The following is an 18,210-nucleotide window of genomic DNA, read 5'->3' on the forward strand; positions in this document are numbered from 1 at the left end:
ACTAGTGGGTTATTCAAGAGGAAATAAGATTGAGAGTTGCTTCCTAGAAATTATTCTAAAAGATTATGATAATTTTTTTACTTTTCTGTTTTAATTCACTTAGGACTAACATAGATCACCCAGCTAATTGTGGAAAATTCTAAAGATTAAATAGTTTTTACTTACAGTGATAGATGCCTTAAGTTTTCTACAGGGAATGCTCACTTTTCCTTTTCCAGAGAACATATCCAAGATTTGTAACACCAAAAGGAAAATTACAGGATGAGGAATATTAGGAACTATCATCTATTTAAATAGCTGAAATAAAAATTACTAACTGAGGTTTTAATAAATTGGAAATACAAGGATTTTTTAATTGTTTGGAGTTGACAACAAATAGTGCCCATGGAAAGTGTTGTTTCTTTTCTTTATGAAATAATACTGATTTTTCATTTTCTGAGGAAAGTAATTACCTTTATGAGTATATTGGTTTCCTATTGCAGCTGTAACATTTTACTGCAAACTTGGGGGTGTCAAACAACAAAAATTTATTCTTACAGTTCTGGAGGCCAGAAGTCTGAACTTCATTTTATGTGGCCAAAATCAAGATGTCACCAGGGCTAGTTACTTCTGGAGGCTCCAGGGGAGAATCTGTTCTTTTACATCTTCCAGCTTCTGGTGGCTGCCAACATTCCTTGATTTATTGCCACATCTCTCCAGGCTCTGCTTCCATAGTCACATTGCCTCCTCTTTCTGTAGTTTAATCTCCCTCTGCTCTTATGGGTATATTTAGAGCCCAACCAGGTGACCCAGAATAATCTCCCCATATCAAGATCCTGAACTTAATCACATTTGCAAAGTCCTTTTTGCCATATAAGGTAACATGCACACGTTCCAGGGATTAGGACCTGGATATCATTGGGGGGCACTATTCAGTCTACTGTAGTGAGTATGGATACTCACTGTGCATCTACTTCCAACTTCAGCTTTCTTCTCCCCTGCCCACACACACACTCCCTTGCTCAAACTTTTCTTCCTTAAATTTCTTAAGCTGACTAGGTATCATATCTGCATACCAGCTTCTAGCTTGTTTATGTTATATGTTAAAATTAGCTGTAGCTTCAGGCAGATAAAACCTCAATTCATAAGTAATACACTATCTTTAAGGGAATTAAAATCAGACTCAGGTGGTAGAATCCTAGACCGGGAATAGTAGTCTGTCCTATGTTTTAGTTTCAGCTCTGCTATTAACTATATAACTTTGAACAAGTTTTTTAGTCTCCCTAAGCCTTACTTGTTTTCATAAGTAAAATGTTTCTTACAGCTTTAAATTATTTTAAATTTTGTTTCATCAAATTAATATTGAAGGCTTCAGTGTTTAGTGGCTATTTAAAATTATAGTTGTCTTGAATTTAAATGACTTTTATTTCACTATTTTCTAGAATTATTTAACCACTTTTTTTCCTCCGACCATTTTATATTATTTTCCTAGGCATCTGTTTTGAAGTATAAAGAACTATGTGGTTTTGATTAACAGGAGGCTCAACTTTTTGTGGCATTGCATCGCTGTGTCTCATGGGTAAACTAGAAGAAGTTTTTTCAGAAAAAGAATTGAACAGGATAAAGAGATGGTGTATAATGAGGCAACAAAATGGTTATCATGGAAGACCGAATAAGCCTGTAGACACCTGTTATTCTTTTTGGGTGGGAGCAACTCTAAAGGTAAGAGAAATAGTAAAAATGAGAAACCTATACTCTCTGTTAATATTAGCTGTGTTTAGAGGGTTTGGTCTTTGTACTATTCATTAAATATTGTTAGGTTTAGGCTACTGAGTTTTTCTGTTGCTCTGGCAAAGCCATTGTCTATATGGTTTTTTGATAGAATTCAGTTATCTGTTGTACTACTTGAAAATTTCCATTCTTACAAAATTCAAGTGGCCCAGGTAAGAAAGTAGGTATAAAAAAAAACTTGTTACTGAAACTGATCGGTAGTCCATCTAGGGCACAGATCTGTCTAAGCACTCCAGTAAAGAATTTATGGGAAGATATTAATCCTAAAAGATAAACCATGGGTCATTTTTTTAAAAATCACTTAAGGTTTTCTATTTTTGTTTATTTATGTAAACCATCTGCAGTGTATTGATTGGTACGTTTTCCCCCATCTCTACAACATTTTGATACACCTAATTTCATAAGGTTATTAGCTACCTTCAGGTTTTCTCTTTTTTAAGTATCACCTAGTTATGATATTCTAGAATCTAACAAAAGTCTCTATTCATCTTCTATATAATTTCCTAATTTTTTCTCTTAGACAAAAATTTATACATATGGTTGAAGTAAATTCAAAAAACATAATGATTTAAAATGAAGGCAAGAGCCCCCTTCCTCTCTCCTGTACCATTTTTTTTTTTAATTATGGAAAATTTCAACATATTCAAAAGTAGAGGGAATAATTTGACGGAAATGTTTCCAGCATCAGGATTGTAAACAGTTTTTCCTTATATTCTACTAGAGGCCCGGTGCACAAAATTCGTGTACGAGTGGGGGGGTGTCCCTCAACCCAACCTGCACCCTCTCCAATCTGGGACCCCTCGGGGGATGTCCCTCTCACAATCCGGGACTGCTGGCTCCCAACCGCTCGCCTGCCTGATTGCCCCTAACCGCTTCTGCCTGCCAGCCTGATCACCCCTTAACCACTCCCCTGCCAGCCTGATTGATGCCTAACTGCTCCCCTGCCGGCCCGATTGCCCCCAACTGCCCTCCCCTGCCGGCCCGGTCGCCCCCAACTGCCCTCCTGTGCTGGCCTGGTTGCCCCCAATTGCCCTCCCCTACTGACCTGGTTGCCCCCAACTGCCCTCCCCTGCAGGCCTGGTCACCCCCAACTGCCCTCCCCTGCAGGCCTGGTCGCCCCCAACTGCCCTCCCCTGTTGGCAATTAAATCAAAATGAATACGTTTATTTTTTTATTTTTACCATAACTTTTTTATTGGCTTGTTTTTATTTTTGAGAAATAGTGCTTTTTCATTGATCACTTATACCCTCCGTGCCTCTCGTGAATCATTAATACACTTTCAGTTGCTTTATGTCTTACAGAAATGTCTTGAACTCTCTTGCCTATTGCTTACCACTCCCTTCTCATTACACTTTGATTTATCCTTTTATTTTTTTTCAACTTAATGGCATCTTAAGAGAGAGAACAAATAATACATGTCATAAATCTTTAAGCTACATAATTTTTAGGCTAAAAGTATATTTGTCTCAATTATATTTTATTTTTCCTAAAGATCTATAATATTTTTACTATTCTCAAAACTGTCTCTAGCATCTGGTTAATAAAGTTTTGTTGCTCTTTTATGAAATATTTTTAGTTCTAGTTACTACCAGTTTGTAACTTAATAGCAGCTCTAAAGCTTATCATAAGAGTTAAAATATGGTAGATAAAATTGCACTTTTTTAAATGACTAAAGAAGTTGAACAGATTTGGGAAGTTGTGATGCAAAGAGGTTAAGTGGGCATGGTTCAAAAGAAGGAAACATTGAATGGGTCAAGAAATCAGGAGAGTACATTTGATACGATAATATAAAAGATAATGTGGTTGACTACTTTTAAGTGCTCAAGCCCCCCAGAGGTTTGCTCTGAGAGCCTTAGCTTGAGAAAAGCGTATTTAAATGATATAGATCTGAAAATGGTCAATATGAAAGTTTTATGTCAGTAAATTTATATTTGTCTTGTCATTTCAGCTTCTGAAAATTTTCCAGTACACTAACTTTGAGAAAAATAGAAATTACATCTTATCAACTCAAGATCGCCTTGTAGGGGGATTTGCCAAGTGGCCAGATAGTCATCCAGGTAATTTATTTTTTTGTATGAATCCAGAACTTTCCTTTTGTTTATTTCTTGACTAAACCTTCAAGCGTCTTTTTCAGAAAGGACATATAGGAAATTTAGCCTTAGTTGTAAACTTACATTAAATAATATGTTTTTTAAAAGGTAAGTAAATTGTTTAAGTTTAGGGTAGATTTAGGGTGTTGGGGTATAAAGGAAGGGTTTGATTATCAAGATATATTGGTATAGTTTACATTATTTTCTAAATATTTTACTTAGCAATGTTTTATTTCATTTGAGGCAGTAAGGCAGGTAGTCTAAATAAGCCCTGTCCAAATTACAGAATCATTTGATCCATCCAAAGTCTTTAGGTTATTAGCTATCAGTTGAGCTACATAGAATAAATTGCTCTTAATCCAAAAGGAGGAACCCATTTTTGTTCTTTTCAAAAATTATTAAATCAAAAATCTCAAATCCTGAATACAGGTGTCCCTCACTGTCCAGACTTTTCTTACCTGAATTTTGGCAGATTAACCTTTTGCACTCGGATGTCGAGTGTGACTCGACACGGTTAGCATCGAGATTAAAATTACTCTTTGAATGTATTAATAATTTGAAATATAAAAAAACCCAAATAAATAAGTTTGTATGAAAAGAAACTCCAGTTTTTTATTCTACTGCCGTGCTTTGTAAAATCTGGGGTATTTAAAAAATTAAATCCCGAGTAGAATAAAGGAATCGAGAAAAAAGCAAGCAAGTGCAACGGGTTAAGTTTCTTCTTTAGATGAATACTTTGCTGTGTTAACTCTCACCATTCACTCACTATCTAAAACTCAGGAACCCAATAGATTCAGACAGTATGATAATCTATGCTTTCCAAATTCAGGAATGATATAGATGTGAAGAGTAAAAGATTCTTGAATTTCATAAGTACTTTTAAGTGGGTTTTTTCAAAATATTGAAAACTCTGTATTAATAATGACATTTCTTCAAAATATGTGGATATTTCTGATATTTTCCAAACCTTATTATAAGCTGCATACTCTTAATATAAAACTGCTTGCTCAGCCCTAACTGGTTTGGCTCAGTGGATAGAGCGTCGGCCTGCGGACTGAAGGGTCCCAGGTTCAATTCCGGTCAAGGTCATGTACCTTGGTTGCGAGCACATCCCCAGTAGGGGGTGTGCAGGAGGCAGCTGATCAATGTTTCTCTCTCATTGATGTTTCTAACTCTCTATCCCTCTCCCTTCCTCTCTGTAAAAAATCAATAAAATATATATATTTTTTTAAAAAAAACAAAACTGCTTGCTCAGTAACTACATGGATGCCATCTATAGGCCCTTCAGACCTCACCTGCCAATTGAATTCATTATTTGCATGCTCCACCTGGCCCAAAACTCTAGTAGCACTAAACCCAAGTTCATGCCTAGGATTCTACAGAAGTCTTTTCATTAGTCTTCCTGCCTCTAGCCTTGTCCCCCTCATATTGACACCTTGTATGTGTGTATGTACGTGTGCTTAAAGAAGAGGAGAAGGGGCCAAAGCTTTTTTCAATCTCTCAAATGGATCTCTGATGTAAAAAAAAAAGTTGAAAACCTCTAATCTAAACTCTTCTATTAAATCTATTTTAAAAATTCAAAGACTTTCTTAGCACTCAGTCAGTTCTTTGGCATGGCACACAGGCCCTCCTGGGATTTGGCTCCTTCCACCTCTAGCGTCATTCTTCAGGCTACTGCTCACCCCCCCCCACCCCCCTTATGTTATTACCTCCAGCAAAATGAATCTATTTACAGCTTTAAAAAAAAAATCTCTTTGAGAGTTCGTTAAAAATAATTCAGAACACTGACATATTTAATAAGCAAGTTGAAAAATTATTAGCTATAAATATATGAAAGTAGATTCAAGAAATGATTGTTTTGCAGCATTGTAATAGAATCATGGTTTTTGTTATTAGCCTAGAGCCTCTTCAGTTCATCTCCTATTATTGCACTGCTATTGTCGGAACATGTACTTGAATCAAAATATAAATAGGGGGCTCATAAAATTATATATTTGTACCTGAAATGAGCAGGAATATGTCCTTAACATCCATACTTGTATTTTCATGCAAAATATTCTCCTTTAGAAAAAAATGTACAATGTTTTTAATTTCTAAAGCAAAATAATATTTTTAAAGTTTTGGTATCTATAACACATAGCCATAGATATGTTAGAAAAGGGACTTAAGAAAACAATTATTTTGGTCTTGATGCCATTTTTTTCAGCTAGTGCATGGTACTATTTTAACAAATAATGTACTATTTTAACAAAATGGAAATAGGGAAATGACAATCTCTTAGAAAGCATTTCTTGTATAAGCATACTTGAAATACATTTGAGTATTTATAATAGCTTTTCAAAAAGAAGATTCTTGAAGCTTTTTTCTTGCAAGATCAGTTTCTATAACATTTGTGTGAATACTTCAATGTAATACTTTTTACGGATATGTGACAGTGTCTTCAGAGCCTGTACACTACAGAGCATAGAAAGTCTTTGTATGAGAAATTGAACTTAGGTGGATAGACCTGAGACCTTTTCCTAGAGCTTTTATAAAAATTATTTCAACAAGTCTTTAAAATTATCTTATTATCTAATAACCAATTTGACAATGAGATTTTATATACATTTATAGAGGACACTTGAGAAGAGAATGTATTTATAATGTATTCTAAGTGCTTGAATACTAAGATTTTTTTATTATTTTTTTTTACTATTTGAGGTTTGAAACAATTAACTGCTGGTTCACTGGATTTTACAAGAATCCTTTTGAAAAAAAAATGTGTTTGTACATTAACTGTAAAGTGTAAGGCCCAATTTTATGTTATTCTGGATGTATTTTATTTCTCTTTCTATTGCATTCTTTTCTGGGAAAGTTTTCTATTGTCTAGATAGTAAAAGTTAATGTTGCTCTGTGTCTTTTGTAATTTTAGAATAACTTCAAAGTACATTCTAACATATAATAGTACAGGGAAAATACAAAAAAATTTTTTATGGTTTGAAAATTAGAGGAAAATGATCCAGAAGAAACCTAAGCATTCTGTGAAAAGACAAAGAAGGGCATTAACATGGGCCTCCATTATTGAAATAACTTTTTCACAAATAAGATTGAGTAAGCACAACTATTTACCATTCTGTTTTGAAAAGTAAATTATACTTGTCTAAGTAAAACTTATTCTTTAATTCTTTGTCAAAGTTTGACTTGGTAAGATGTTTTGAACTTCAATAGCTCTTGAGGTCATAAATGATGGCCAAATCAAAAATAGAAAAAAAAAATTTACTGCTACAAAAATCTATTTTTTGTAGTGTTCCCATAACTGCAGAGCTCTGAGCTCTTTAGAAGTCCATATAAGGCTCTCAGGCAGGCAACAGCCATGTGACTTCAGTGGCCACTTTAATGGAAGAGGGTTGCTGACCCCTGAAAGATGGGAAACTAGTGAGAACAGTGTAGAAGAATTGTTATGGTATGAAATCTCACATTATTATAGCCAAATAGAATGTAAGCTTGCTTTTATTTTCAGGTCAGATATTTTTAGAATGACTGACAGTACCCTATTTTGGAAAATTAAATATGGTACAGCATTCCAGAATGGATTATTTTGCTTAAGTGCCTTTCTTTTAACACACCGTTAGGATAATATATAGCTTGGGTACTATCAGAAATAAAACTTAGAGGGGAAGGGTGCTACTACCTAGGTTCAGGGGTTTATTTTTATTTTTAAGAAAATATTTACCTGTTATGATGATAGAGTTAAAGCCCCTTGTTTCCATATTCTAGAGTAAGCAAAGGGGAAACCCCACTACAGTGAGAAGACTTTTACTAGTATATTGCTGCTACTTTTCCTTTTTGTCCTTTAGTCCCAAAGTATGTTGGAAATGTCACTTCTTCAGCTAGGAACTGTTTTCCTTTGTTAATATTATTGTCTTGAATAAAATATCAGATTTTGATCATCTGGTTTTTTAAACATTGGTGTCTGAGACTTTGTGAAAGCAAATATTTCAAAAACTATAGAATTTTAATGTAGTGATGGGCTGATAGATATGTAGCTAAAGTATTTTGTAGCATGTACAAATTAGAATGCCTATTGTGACAAAAATGCCTCATTTTCAGATGCTTTGCATGCATACTTTGGAATTTGTGGCCTGTCTCTAATGGAGGAAAGTGGAATTTGTACAGTTCATCCTGCCCTGAATGTAAGCACACGGACTTCTGAACGCCTTCGAGATCTCCATCAGAGCTGGGAAAGCAAGGACTCTAAGCAGTGCTCAGAGAATGTACACATCTCCACATGACTGACTTTAGACTGGGAGGGTGGGGGGATTTGTAGCATAACTGTAGCTCAAGGTTAAAAGCCATGTATAACCAAGTGTGCTCTTTTTTTAAGAGGTAGAGTCTTACAATCAAATCTTGTGCTGGTGTCACTTTGGAATATGGTCTTGAGCCAGTAATTTGTAATGGGTTTCAAGAAAATCTTTGAAGTTTGAACCACAATGGACTCTGTTATGGTTCTTAAATGTTTATACTGTATTTCTAAGAAGTTCTTTGAGGAAAATTAACTGTGTGTATGTAGGTTATCTTTTTTAAAACTCTTCAGTACAAATTATATCATACTATAAAATAGAAATCTTCAAGTTTACAGTTCACATAGCATTGATAATCTTTGGATGAACACTTAGTGATCATTTTAAATGCTTGATTGCTGATGGTAGAAAATTGCTTTAAGAATTAAGTATCTGGGATTATTCTTTGAAAACAATTGATCCCATAATTTTTAAAAAAGAAGAATGATTTATTTTGTCTCATTCATAAGTGTGTGCCAATTAAACTTGTGTGGGCTATACCAGTATAAGTGAAATTAACCTCATAGCAAGAATGAATAGGCTTAACTAATACAATAATTTTTGTAAAGGGAGATTGTTTTAAGAAGACTATTATGTAACTGAGGGAAAAGTAATTTAACTGTATGTGATAGTGAATGGAAAAGTTTTGTGCTGTGCAGATCATTTATTTAGATTTTGCTAGGGTAAATTAACAGTTATGTTTTACTTTAATCTCAAATTATTAGTTCCTGTTTTTTTCTTTTTCTTTATGGGGAGAAAACAGTATTATCTGGAAGAAAAGACACTTAGTAGTTTTGTTTCTTTTTCTGAGATATGTGATATCATAATTTATCCTAGTACTTTTATAACAGTTATTTTTAGCCACTTGGATTTTATTTTTAGTTTGTTGCCCCATGCTTTAGCTTTTCTAATTTCAAACTGATAATTTTCTAATTTTTTCAAATTTAATAACTAAAAATTTAATTAAAAAATAGGTCTGCTCAAGTAAATTAAATGGCTTAGCTCCATATGTGGCCATTTATGTTTTTATATTTTCAGCTAAGTTGGAGGGAAATGTACTATTTAGGGGTTAAAGACGGGGGTTTGGTTTTGTTCTTTTTGTTTTGTTTATTCTGTGAACTTGCTAATTGTAAAGGACGTAGTATAAAAACTCATCTGGTCAATAATAAGTTATTCAGTAAATCACATCAATCACGATTGATGATGACGTTCAAAGATATGAAACTAGTACTGAAATGGAGAAGGAAAACGCTTCACTTAAGGGGCTGGATTTAAGTTAAAATTGTGGTGATAATAAATGTTGACTTATTTGTTCTCCAAGTATCAGTATAAAAACTAAATTACTAGTATCGCTATTTAGGTATAGTAACATTTAACATTTTATTTTAATTTATTTCCTAAATTGGAGGAAAAATAGCCTTAAATTATGGTTCTTGCCAAATAAAGGGAACGCTAGTATATACTTGAAAAAACTGATCATGTATTATTGGTATGGACAGTTTTAAACTTTAATTTGCCAGAGTAAATTTTTTTTACATTAGAAATAAAATCAATTTTCTGATGATGAGAAAAACATAAGTTTAACTACAGATGTCATCTTTCCATGAGTTCCTTCTGTTTAAATTCAGGCATTTTAAGATATCCACTTCTCAAACTACATCATCATTTAGCCATCGGAGTTAAAATAACATATGTAATGGCTTTAGAACTATATGCAAAGCCCAAACTGTTTTTCCTGAATCACCTTTAGTCATTGGAAGGTGGGAAAGTTAGTAACAGTAAGTGTATTCATAAATGAAAGAGAATGCCAAGGTAAAATATTTCATAAAACTATTAAATACTTTCTGACTCCTTCTATAATTTAATAACATAAGATTATAGATTATAATAAGATTCTAATGTATATACTTGAGTGGGGCCTTCTTGTAAAAATCTATGGCCTGGCTGGTGTGGCTCAGTGGGTGAGCATCAACCCATGCACCAGGAGGTTGCTGGTTCTATTGCTAGTCAGGTCACATGCTCCATTGTAGGCTCCATCCCCAGCAGGGGGCGTGCAGGAGGCAGCCGATTGTTGATGCATTGATGTTTCTCTTTCCCTCTTCCCTCCCTCTCTAAAATCAATAAAAACATCTTTTTAAAAAAGTTATCTATAAAAATAGAAAAAAACTTTATGAACCAGTGATTGTCATGTTCCACAGCAGCATACTGACCAAAAAATACCAGACTAGTGTGAATTGTGGAGAAACTATTCCTAACTTTCTCTAAATAGTTATTTACAAGAAAAGTATTTATTAGGTAAATTATAAGTAATATTTTACATATATACTTTGTTTTTTAGCAATGGTGATACAATGAGAAGAGAAATATGAGCTCCAAAATCTCAAATAACTATTCCCAATGCTGTATCCCCACCTCTAATATGGTGTATTCTCTCTCTCTCTTTTAATATGGTATTTTTTAGGAGATAGTAGAAGCTTTGTTTTGAGCATCTCATAAAAACAAGGTTAATCAGGTCATACAATACAGTTCAACCTATTTATCATATAGTGTTTTAGATTTGATCTGTAATTTGTGTACATTTTCATTAGATGGTTAAACAGTTATTTGTAAATATTTAAATTCAAATAGAAGTTCTGCTGGCAGTGGTACAGTTTGAAAACTATTGGGCTTGATAGGATGAGTCAGTTTAGTAAAGAGATCCTCTCGAGTCAGATGATGGGCTTAAATCCCAGGTCTGCCAGTGCAGCAGTGTGGTCTTAGACCCTGACTTCCCCACTGATAAAATTGGGGGAGGGGGCGATATCTAACTCATATGGTTGTTTGTAGATTAAATGAGGTAATACATATAAAGTACTTAGCATAGTAACTGAAATACAGAATATTCCCAATTACAATTTCTGTCATAACTACCATAAAATTATTATTAAAACCTCTTTTCTGCAATAGAGATCTCAGTTTAAACTCAGAGAAAATGATGGCAGCAGTATAATTTTTTAATCTCCCCATATGAATACATTGTAACTGGGATAGCCACAGACCCTATTCTACAAAACTAAAGGACAAGGTTTCCCCGTGAATGTGAATATCCAAGTAAGTGACAATCACTGCCCAACATGGTCTCAATATCTGTGAGTGGAAGGCAGGCAGCTGGTTTCTGACAGTCTTGAGAATAGAACTCTAACATTGCCCACAGTTTCTCACTAGAAGGTGCAGTGGGCCAATCTGAGAACAGAAGCTGAAACTAGGAGGGTTAGGGGTTCTACAAGTTCCCGTTTTCAGTTGAGTGTTTCAGCAATACAATAAGATGTGATGATTGTGCTAGAGCGGTCTGGGGCCTATCCTATGTAGCTCTTAAAAGTAATGAGACAGCCCTAACCGGTTTGGCTCAGTGGATAGAGCGTCGGCCTGCGGACTAAAGGGTCCCAGGTTCTATTCCGGTCAAGGGCATGTACCTTGGTTGCGGGCATATCCCCAGTTGCGGGGGTGTGCAGGAGGCAGCTGATCGATGTTTCTCTCATTGATGTTTCTAACTATCTCTCTCTGTAAAAAATCAATAAAATATATTTTAAAAAACAAGTAATGAGACAGCATCAATTGTTTGCCTCCCATACTCACCCCTGGGGATCTAGCACCGAGGAAAAACAACTAGAATTAGAACCCAAATTGGACAGGATAAGTACAATAGGACAAAGGGAAGAGAAAGTCTAGACTCTAGGTAAATATTGGGAAGGGAGACCTATACAGACCCATATAACCTTTTAAATCACTTTGTAAAAATGAAAAGGGAGTGTTAGGACCATGGATCTAAAAAAAGTCATCACCCTCCCTCCTAAAAGTTCAGAAAACTAATTTTTTTTCTAAATGAGCAGCTGAAAAGGATTACAATCAAATCCCATTCAGAGTTATAAGAAACAGACCAATATCACCATAGACAATGAAAGCACACCAGAAAGACATCACCACGAGACTGATGAGAACTTAATATTTCTTATTTAAATGTTTTTTAAGTTTTTTATTTCTTAATCCTTACCCAAGGATATGTTTTTGTTGATTTTTTTTTTTTAGCAAGAGATGGGTAGGGAGAGAGAGAGAGCAAGAGAAACATTGATGTAAGAGAGAAGCATCAATTATTTGCCTCCCATACTTGCCCCAACCAGGGATCAAACCTAAAACCTAGGCATGTGCCCTGACTGGGAATCGTACCTGCAACCTTTGATGTATGGTACAATTCTCCAATCAACTGAGCAACACCAGCCAGGGCAAACCTAATATATTTTTAAAGCAGTTATAACAGGAAATACATAGTATTTAGAACTATATCAATAAAAATGGGGAAAGCTGAAAATTAATCTACCAAGTCTTAAAAATGAGGAAAAAGGCCAAAAGAAAGCAGAAGAAAATAATTAGTAAAAAGTGGGGGAAAGGGGAGAGAATAAGAAAGACAAACCACCATCTAACCTACTTAAGGAAAAAAGGGAAGAAACAAAAATTTAAATGACATAGAAATAACCATAAAACAGGGAAATTTTCAAAATTATAAGACCACTTTGAATAACTGCATATAATAAATTAGAAAAGTAACTTTTTTAGAAAAATGCAAATTGCCAAAATTTACCCTAGTAAGATACAAAAATTCAGAATGAACTATTACCATAGAAACTATTACCATAGAAGAAACATAGTTAAAGGACTCCTTACAAAAAAAGCATCAGGCCCAGATTGTTTAAGATTTCTACCAAATCTGTAAGATTAATAGTCTCAATGTTTAAAGAATCCCAGAGACTAAAAAAAGAATGTTGAACCTCAAAGTGCCAAAAAAAAAAAAAAGACTCAAATTCATTTTATAAAGTGAATGTAATGGCATTGTCTCTAAAGCCTGACAAAGAGAAAATTATAGACTCTCAGGAATATTGCAAAAATTTTAATCTATTAGCAAACAATCCACTAGCACTTTCAAAAAGTAATAAATCATGACTAAGTTGAGTTTATTACAGGAATGCAAGGAAAATTCAATATTAGACAATCCATTAATATTTATATTTAAAAAGTTAATGAGAATAATCCAGGAAAGGTATTTGAAAGAATTGAGCACTCATTCATGTTAAATATAGTCAAGTAGAAACTGATGGTAATTCATTAACATTGTACCTCTGCCCAAAAACCGACATCTTAATGTTGAAACAAAAGAGGCTTTCCAACTAAAGTCAGGAACAAGGCCCACTATCTTCTCTACTAATAAACATTGTGTTGGAATTTTAGCTAATGAGGTTTGGGAAGGAGAAGTGAAACTATTTGCAGATATGATTTTCTATCTGGGAAACCCAAGGAATTTGTAGAAACACTCTGAGAACTTAGTAAAGTAGCAATTTATTAACAGAAATATCAGTAGCCTTCACAAGACAAAATAGAGTACATACTCTGATTCCATTTAAATGAAGTTCAAAATAGGAAAAACTTACCTATGGTGTCAGAAATCAGCGCCCCCTTGCAGTCACTACCTCCCTCCCCAAAGGTAAGCACTACCCTGACGTAATTGCCAGTTAGTTTTATCTGGTTTTGAACTTGATGTAAAAGGATTCATAATGTATACTTTTTTTTTCAACTGTCCTCTTTAGCTCAACAAGGACTGGAAGAGTACAAGGAAGCTTCTCTGGTGCTGGTAATATTCCGTTATATGATCCAGGTGCTGGTTCCTAGGTGCATTCACTTTATGAATATGAAGCTGTCCACTTACGATTTATGCACTTTTCTATATGTATAATCATAGTTCAATTAAAATGTTTACTAAGAAGAATAAAAGACTATATATATATATATATATATACACACACACACACACACACACACACACACACAAACCTAAACTAGTTAGGAAATATACTTGTAGAGAATTTATCTTTTATGATTTCAAAAAAGATGTGTAAACTTAAGACATGTCCAAAACCTATGAGGAAAGCATAAAAATAAAACACGTAAAAGACAAAAACGTCTTGAACAAAATGAAAAGATTATACCATATTTTTAGGTAAGACTCAACATCAAAACATGTTTTTCCCTTAGGTTAATTTATAAATTTAAGCTATCCCAATAAAAATTGCCATGGTGTTTTTTTTGTGTGTTTTTTTTGGGGTGTGTGTGTGTGTGTGTTTTAGAGAACATATGAGAGTAACTATGAAACTGGGGGGGGGGGGGGAAATAGAGGGAACTAGCCCTACCAGACATTAAAACATACTCTTAAATCCTCCCAATACCACATACATACGTAACCAAATACACACATATAAGTATACATATGACTATGAGATATGCTATATATTCTGTACTATAACTTTCCGTTCAATAATATATTATGAATGTCTTTCACTATCCATACTTTGCTTTAAACAGTTGCATAGTATCTCATTGCATAAATGTACCAATTGGTGCTTTTGTAATTGTGTTTTACACAATTACAAAAATATTGCTATAAGATCTTTGAAAATGTATCGCTGCCTACATGTGATTCTTTAAGCTAAATTTATAGCTGTGGAGTTGCTGGGGCAAAGAATACACACATTATAAATTTTTGATAGCTTTTGCCACACTGCTTTCTAAGGTTGTACTGGTAGACAGTACTTTGATACAGATTTTAAATGTGATCAGAAAGTAGTCTTAAAATTCACTGGAAGAAATATGAGTTTAGGCTCAAAGCCAGTTTCCCTCATTTAATCCTAGATGAGCAAGTCAGGGAGTTTGGTAGAGCTATAAAAAGTCTCTAAGGAATGAAGGAAAATAATCAATTTGACAAAGTGTACATAAGTAGCTTGCTCTAGAATGTTAATGGACTTTTTTACCTTGCCATCTGAATTTCAGCAGTTGAGTACCATGCTAGAATTCTGTGCTACAAAATGTGTTTTTTTTCTGCTGTAGGGTGTACTATAGAAAGTGATTCAGTGGTTAAATTATAGAAATATGCATATAAGAATAATTGTTCAGGCAATACCTTTTTTTCTTTTATAACTGATATTTTAAAATATTTCTCATCTTAAGGTTATTTCCAACTTACAAATGTTGCTGTGAAGATTATATGTTTTTCTGTGGTTTTCCTAGAAAGAAATTTCTGGATTAAATAATGTATACTTTAAAAGTATTGGTAATAACTGTTAAATTGCCACCCAAAACCAGTATAGCTTTTCAGACACCAACAGGGTTTCTTTTTTTTAAATATGTTTTTAATGATCTCAGAGAGAGGAATGGAGAGGGAGAGAGAGAGAAAAAATCAGTGATGAAAGAGAATCGTTGATCTACTGCCTCCTGCAGGATCCCTGCTAGGGATCAATCCCACAACCCAGGTATGTGCCCTAACTGGGAATCGAACCGTGATCTGGTTCCTGGGTATATGCTCAACCACTGAGCCACACCTGCCTGGCCAACAGGGTATTAGAGTACCTCTTTCCTCATATCTTCTGCAACACTGGATGTTATCAATCTTAAAATTGTTCCCTTCTGCATGAAAAGAAGAAAAGTATTCATTTGTTGATAAACAACATTTGTAGAAAACAAGTTAAGTTTTGGGGGCAGTTTATTTTTTATGTGTTATATGAATGAATACTAATTGGGCTATGTCTGAGATAGTGAAATCAAAATAATGTCTTTATTTTTTTAATATATTTTTATTGATTTCAGAGAGGAAGGGAGAGGGAAAGAGATAGAAACATCAGTGGTGAGAAAATCATTATCTGCTGCCTCCTGCACAACCCACACTGGGGATCGAGCTGGCAAGTGGGGCATGTGCCCTGACCTGGAATGGAACCGTGACCTGGTTTATAGGTCAAGGCTCAAGCACTGAGCCATGCCAGCCAGACAAAATAATGTCTTTATTAATATAGACTTAGCACAATAGTTTTCAAAGTGTGGTCTGCGGACAGGAGCAGTGGCATCATCACCTGGGAACTTTCAGAAATGCAAACTCTCAGGTCTCACCTTAGACCTATTGAATGAGAGACTGGGGGAGGGGCCAGCTATCTGTTTTATCAAGCCCTCCAAGTGGCTCTGGTGCACACTCAAAATCTGAGGACCAATCACTGATTTAGAAAAAGCAGCTTGGGCAGGAGAGATAAGAGAGAACCCCATAAATTTTAAATGGGGGTGTTAGTTAATAGTAAGCTCAGTATGATTCAACAATGTGATCTTTACTCCTGCCCGAAATAACTAATATGATATCAGTCTATGGTAATAAATGCTCACATATGCAAAGAGAATATTAAATTTATTTTCTCAAATGGACCCAATCTTCATTTGCCTGTATTTTTTACTGTCAAGGGGCAGGGCTGGGAGCGGCGCTATTTACACTGGTCAACTAACAATTTCAATCTTTTAATATCAGTATTTTGTTTTGTTTTTTCCTCCTGCTCCTTGTGTTCTGGGTATTGGTGGAGGCCTCTGTTGCAGGTTACTGCTCTCGTTTGATTCCGGGGCTGGTGACTATGGAGGTGTCTGCTGCTGGTCTAGTGGGGCCTTTTGAGATGGGCTGCCTGCCGTTTGCCTCTGATTGCACAGTCCCAGCGCTATGGCCTCTGCCCTGATGTCAGGCCTCCAGCAATCTACCTGACCTTAGCAACTCCATATCTACACCCCGCAGCCCCTGTACCCACACACATCCTTGGCATGTACAGAAACTCCTAGCTATTAATGCCTGAAGCACTATCTCCATTTCACATACCTAGGTACTTCCCCTCCACTCCAATGCTGCTGAGCCTCCCTGGATGTAGAAGACGAGCTGACACTCCCAGGACTGCCGCCCCTCCTAAGCAATGCCTGGAGAAGCAGGTCACAGGGCCATCTCACATTCCACATGTCTACCTGTTTGAGAGTTCCAAATCAAACTAGAAAATTACGTTCTATCGCCATAGGTTGGCAAATACATCAAATAGCAGATCATACCAAATCATTGTGAATAGCACAACCCATAATTAACTTCATGTTCCACCCCGATTTGGCAGTGACTGCTGCTGGGCAGGAATGAAGTGGACAAAGGGAAAAGATTTCTTGCTGGCTTGCCATTCTGGCTCCCTGCAGTCATTGGGAATATCCACAGAATAAACACCCACTTTCTTTTGGAGGGAGAGAGGAAGGGGTGTTCTTTCATCCCCACTTGATCTCTCTTTACCCACCTGGACCCCCTCCATCTGATCACAAGATTTCTCTTTATTCCACAGGCTGAGTCAGGTGATCTTGGCTCACAACACATGGCCCAGCCTCCGTGTCCAACATCACTCAAGCACCTCACAGGAGCCTGAGGTTTAAAGGCCAGGTTCAAATTTAGAAATCTTGGCCTCCTTGGAGTTCCTACCCTAGGCACTGTCGCACACCGCGAGGAACTCCCTCATGCTTGTGACAAGCTCTGTATCACCTCTAGCTCCCACAGACAGCTGTTTGGTCTTCACACCTGTACCTAGGGATATACACCGTGGCAGCACAGTCCAAAAGGGAGCCAGGCGAGAGCCCCATGCAGGCTCCGGAAGTGGGTTCAGGTAAGAATGCCAGGATCTTGGGTATGTGAGGCATGCTCTACAAGGGGCCCCACCAATTCCGCATCTTATGGGGAGCACTGGAATGGGGTCCTCTAGAGTACCTCCAGCCCCTCTGCTCTTAGGGTGTTTTTTTTTTCATGCCTGTCTGGACTTCACTACTCAGCAATTTGATTATGGATCAAAAATTAAATAATTATTTTAAATTTTGTTGTGATAATGGTTTGTGTTGTATAAAAATGTTTTAGAGATACATTCAGAATTTGGATCGTCAAATTCAGAGCTTTGCTTTAAAAACATTATAGTGGCACTCACCTCCAAAACTTCTTATTCAGAAGGACAGGAATCTTGTTGTTTTAGGCTCCATGGGAATTTCTGATGAAAAGCCAGGTTTGGGGATCACTTTTTTAAATAACTCAAAAGGTCCCTTCTTACATGAGAGTACATGATCTTAAGGTGACTTCAGGCTGGTTAATGAATTTCTCATAAAAATTGTTGAGAGCCACATCTTTAGGAGGCAAT

The 18,210-nt window shown here is 35.7% G+C and overlaps 1 protein-coding gene across 3 annotated transcripts in view; it reads left to right on the plus strand.

Moving 5' to 3' along the window:
- PGGT1B (protein geranylgeranyltransferase type I subunit beta) overlaps positions 1-14,262 on the plus strand; it is a 46,986-nt gene extending 32,724 nt beyond the window's left edge. For all 3 annotated transcript variants that reach the window (XM_079782602.1, XM_079782604.1, XM_079782603.1), the window contains 3 exons: positions 1,517-1,701; positions 3,719-3,827; positions 7,950-14,262. In XM_079782602.1, the coding sequence (XP_079638728.1) occupies positions 1,517-1,701; positions 3,719-3,827; positions 7,950-8,131 (476 nt within the window). In that variant the 3' untranslated portion in view covers positions 8,132-14,262. The remainder of the gene's footprint in view (positions 1-1,516; positions 1,702-3,718; positions 3,828-7,949) is intronic.
- The last annotated feature ends 3,948 nt before the right edge of the window (positions 14,263-18,210 follow it).

Source organism: Cnephaeus nilssonii, assembly GCF_951640355.1.
Source record: "Cnephaeus nilssonii genome assembly, chromosome: 2".
In the NCBI taxonomy this organism is placed as follows: Eukaryota; Metazoa; Chordata; class Mammalia; order Chiroptera; family Vespertilionidae; genus Cnephaeus; species Cnephaeus nilssonii.